This window comes from Drosophila yakuba, unplaced genomic scaffold (genome assembly GCF_016746365.2).
Source record: "Drosophila yakuba strain Tai18E2 unplaced genomic scaffold, Prin_Dyak_Tai18E2_2.1 Segkk4_quiver_pilon_scaf, whole genome shotgun sequence".
Lineage (NCBI taxonomy): Eukaryota > Metazoa > Arthropoda > Insecta > Diptera > Drosophilidae > Drosophila > Drosophila yakuba.
Window position 1 is genome coordinate 1153521 of NW_025048816.1, and position 3847 is coordinate 1157367.

At 42.2% G+C, this 3847-nt stretch overlaps 1 protein-coding gene across 1 annotated transcript; it reads right to left on the reverse strand.

The window, feature by feature from the left end:
- Positions 1-2603: 2603 nt before the first annotated feature.
- On the reverse strand, positions 2604-3498 carry LOC122319652 (rho GTPase-activating protein gacK-like). Its single transcript, XM_043207249.1, has one exon. It carries the CDS (start codon positions 3329-3331, stop codon positions 2714-2716), a length of 618 nt encoding a protein of 205 aa, XP_043063184.1. The 5' UTR covers positions 3332-3498; the 3' UTR covers positions 2604-2713.
- Between the last annotated feature and the right edge of the window lie 349 nt (positions 3499-3847).

Sequence of the window (3847 nt, forward strand, 5' to 3'; positions counted from 1 at the left end):
TTGGAAGTGTGTTGTTTATTCTAAGATGAGGGCTAATCCGAAGGAGTAGCATTTTTTCAAACAGCTTTGAAAGACATGTTAGTAAGCTTATCGGTCTATATGATGATGGCTGCGTTTTATCTTTTCCTGGCTTTGGAATCATTACTATGATCGACTTTTTCCATTTTTGAGGGAAGTATCCAAGCTTGGCGATTGCGTTGAACAACAGGCAGATGTGAAGAATAGCACACTTTGGGAGTTCAATGAGCATTCTTGGAGTTATTAGGTCGTAGCCAGGCGATTTTCTTGGGTTCAGTTGCTCTTTGATAACCTTTGCTAGTTCACATGGTCGGAATTCAAAGGGTTCTTGAGGATCTAGATTGGCTGCTATTAAAGGAGGGAGAATAAATGTGTTGGTAGAGGGATTTGGTCGGAATACATTTTGTAAATGGTCAGCGAAAGCACTGGCTCTTTCTTCATCACTTCGAAACCAGGTGCCAGAGGGACTTCGCAGTGGCATAATTGGCGCTATTGGAGTCTTTAGGTTTCTGTGAGCTCTCCAAAGAGGGTACTTAGTGCTGGTGGGAGAGAGTTGCTCGATATATGAACGTTGGCTGTTTTTTTCCTCTTGTTTGAGAGAATTGGTAAGCCTGCGTGTGGCTATCTTAAGCATGTGCTTTGTAATTGGTGATCTATTAGACTGCCAATCCCTTCGTAGGCGTCGTTTATCTAATACCAGCCGCTCGATTTCGCGATTAGTTTTGATGTAGTTTGGTTTTGCATACGTCACTGGCGGGGTTGAAGCCTTTGCAGCCGAAACTAAAATGTTTCCAAGAGTTTCCGTTGACTTGTCTATATCCTCCTTTGTAGATAATGCCGTCGTTAGTTCTATGTGTGAACAGACATACTTTTGATACCTTGGCCAGTTTGTTCTAAAATTTGTGAGTCTATACGGTGGGTCGACGATGTGGGGGCGAGTTAGCATATTTAGAAAAACAGGTGAGTGATCTGATGATAAATCTGATAGTGCTTCGGCGGTGACCATGTTGCGGGGGACATATTTAGTAATTGCAAAATCGATCAGGTCTGGGATTTTTCTTGGGTCTGCTGGCCAGTATGTAGGCTTACCCGGGGATACATAGTCTAGCTTGTTTTCTGGCTTCGTAAGCGCATTGTACAATTGCTTACCCTTTGGCGTCACAAGTCGAGATCCCCAATGGGTGTGCTTGGCGTTATAGTCACCCGCTGCGATGAACCTGTCACCTAGTGTGTTAAAGAATTCCATGAATTGATCCTCAGAGATTGGAAAGCGCGGTGGGCAGTAGACTGCGGCTAGAGTCGTTGAACCATTGTTGAGTTGTAAGGCTATGGACGTAGATTGTAAGTAGTTTTTGTCAAAATTGTTTAAGTGGTGGTGTTTTATGCGATTTCTGATGAGTATTCCAGTGCCTCCATGAGCTTTACCATCTGGATGATTTGTACCATAGAACAAGTATCCTGGTATATGAAAATTGTTTTTATTTGTGAGGTGCGTTTCTGATAGTAGCATTACGTCGATGTTTTTTTCGTAAATGAACTGTGTGAGCTCTTGTGTATGCCGTGAAACGCCATTTGCGTTCCACAGAGATATCCGTAGGGAAGCCATTATGGGGATTTTGAAGATACAAGAAGTTGAATCAGGATATTTTGGTTTTTCATGAGCTCTTGCAAAGTATTTTGCATGAACGTCATAAAGTCTTTCATGCTTTGCTGTAGGGATAGCATCATAGCTTCGATGCCACTTTGTTGTGTTTGTTGGATGTTTGTCGGTGTATGTTCGGAATGAGCAGTTCTTGTCGGTGGGGCGGGCACTTCTAGTCCGGATTTTAGGGCGCTAGCGAAAGAAATTGTTGGAGTAGTGCTTGGGACAGTTAGGGGTGGTTGAAAAATCGGTTGCGGAGAGTAGAAATTGACTTTGTTGTATGTATGTGCTGTGGCAATACGTTTGTTTAGGCGGCTCTTCAATTCTTTGTACACCACACAGCCTCTGTAGTTTGCAGTATGTTTTTCCCCGCAGTTACTGCATTTCTTCACAGACTTATCGTCCTTGTTTTTGGGGCAGTTTGCGGTAGTATGAGGTTCGCTACAGACAACACATACGGACTTAAGGGTGCAGTATGCCTTGGTGTGGCCGTATTCTTGGCAATTAGTACATTGAACTGGATTGATACGTTTGTGCGGCTCCTCCACGGTGATCCTCCGATGTAGCAAGTACTGTAAATTGTATATTGGGTGCACTTCGTTTTTCTTTACTGCCTGGAGCTCTGGTTCGAGTTCTATTTTGAATAGTGGCTGCGGAACTTTGTCTTTGTTTAAAATATTAATAGCTGTCTTTGCAGAAAAGTTTTTGGCCTTCAGAGCCTCAATTATCTCAGCTGGTGTCACTGTTGCTTCAATGCCCTTAAGTACTACCTGTAGCCCTTTGCAACTTTTGAATTGGTATGTGTAGTAGTTTTTACCAGCATCATTTAGGTATTTAGTCACTATACGGTGGTCTGCTTCTGTTTGGATCTGTAGTTTTATTTCATGTATATTTCCTTTTTTAAGTGGGATAATGTGGAATTTGCTGTCACCAATCAAAGCAACGAGTTTATTTACAAGTGCATTTGTACTTTGTTCTCGTATGAAAATTGGTGGAGGCCTGGTCTTTTTTGGTTCCCCTACCGTTTTTTCGTTGGGTTGTTCGGTCGCAGAATCAGCCAAGATCGGCATATCGGTTTGAATTATTTACTGCAGAGTTTTCATTGCCGTTGTTGGTTCGATTGATTTTGGGTTGATTACCTGCCTTATTGTTTTGAGGGCTGAGCTTTCTCTTGATTTGGATGTAGCGATCCATGCCAGTCTGCACAGTCGAAATCGACTTCTGCTTTTGTTTTGATTCTTCTTTGCGTGCATTATTGTTGTTGCAAACGGTCAGTGCTGCTGAATTATTTACAGCTGGCACAGCGATAATTAGTTGGGCCGCTGACGAAGTTGTTGTTGTGGTAGCAGTGACAGTTGCCAGTGAGGTCACTGCACTCGTTATTGCAGTGTTACAGTTACCCGGGACGGTCGTTTGGCGCTGCGAGAGGAGCGGGGTAGGAGAGGCGGTCTCTTCGCTCCACGACTTGTGAGCCGAAGCAGGCAGAGAGGGAGAGCAAGAACGCGGTCTGTCGTTCTCTGAGGGCAAAAGTTTCGAGTTAGTTGAAGGTGAGGGTGCTCGATCACCGATTTGCGGTGAGACGAAAGAAAAGTATGCATTGTTGCGTTGTAAAGAGAGCCGGCGCTCGTCTTGTTCACATTGTCGCTGAGAACGTATGTCGTTTTGATTCATTGTTCTAAGTCCACATATAACAATTACCAGAACAATATGGAATAATTATTTATTTTAGTAAATAATTACTATAGTCAATAATTGTTAGTTGTGCAAACTGCACTTTACACTTTGTGTTTAACTTTCACTATACTGTTGTAGTTTTTAGATCTTGCTATTCGTAGCTTGAAAGAAACACGTCTGCACTCGCCGACGTTCGAATCCGAATGTTGGACAGGATTGAATCCGGTTTCCCACAAAGTGCCCAACTCATTCGTATTTTGTATGTATGTATGTATTTTTTTTATTTTGTGTCTGTGTATATCTTATTATTGTTCGGTTACAATTAATTGCACGAAAGTATATGAAGGTATAACTCCATCACTATATATATAGCAACACCCAGGATCCAACGCGTCGAGATAAGTTTAACGGAACCCTGTTCCGTTCATTCCCGAGTTTTCTCTATATTCATATATATACATATATTCTCGTGCTCATTTTTATTTCTACACTATTAGTAAATATAAGTATATT

Bases quoted from the DNA above. Each gene is read 5' to 3' on its own strand.
- LOC122319652 (XM_043207249.1), bottom strand. From the start codon at position 3,331: ATGAATCAAAACGACATACGTTCTCAGCGACAATGTGAACAAGACGAG.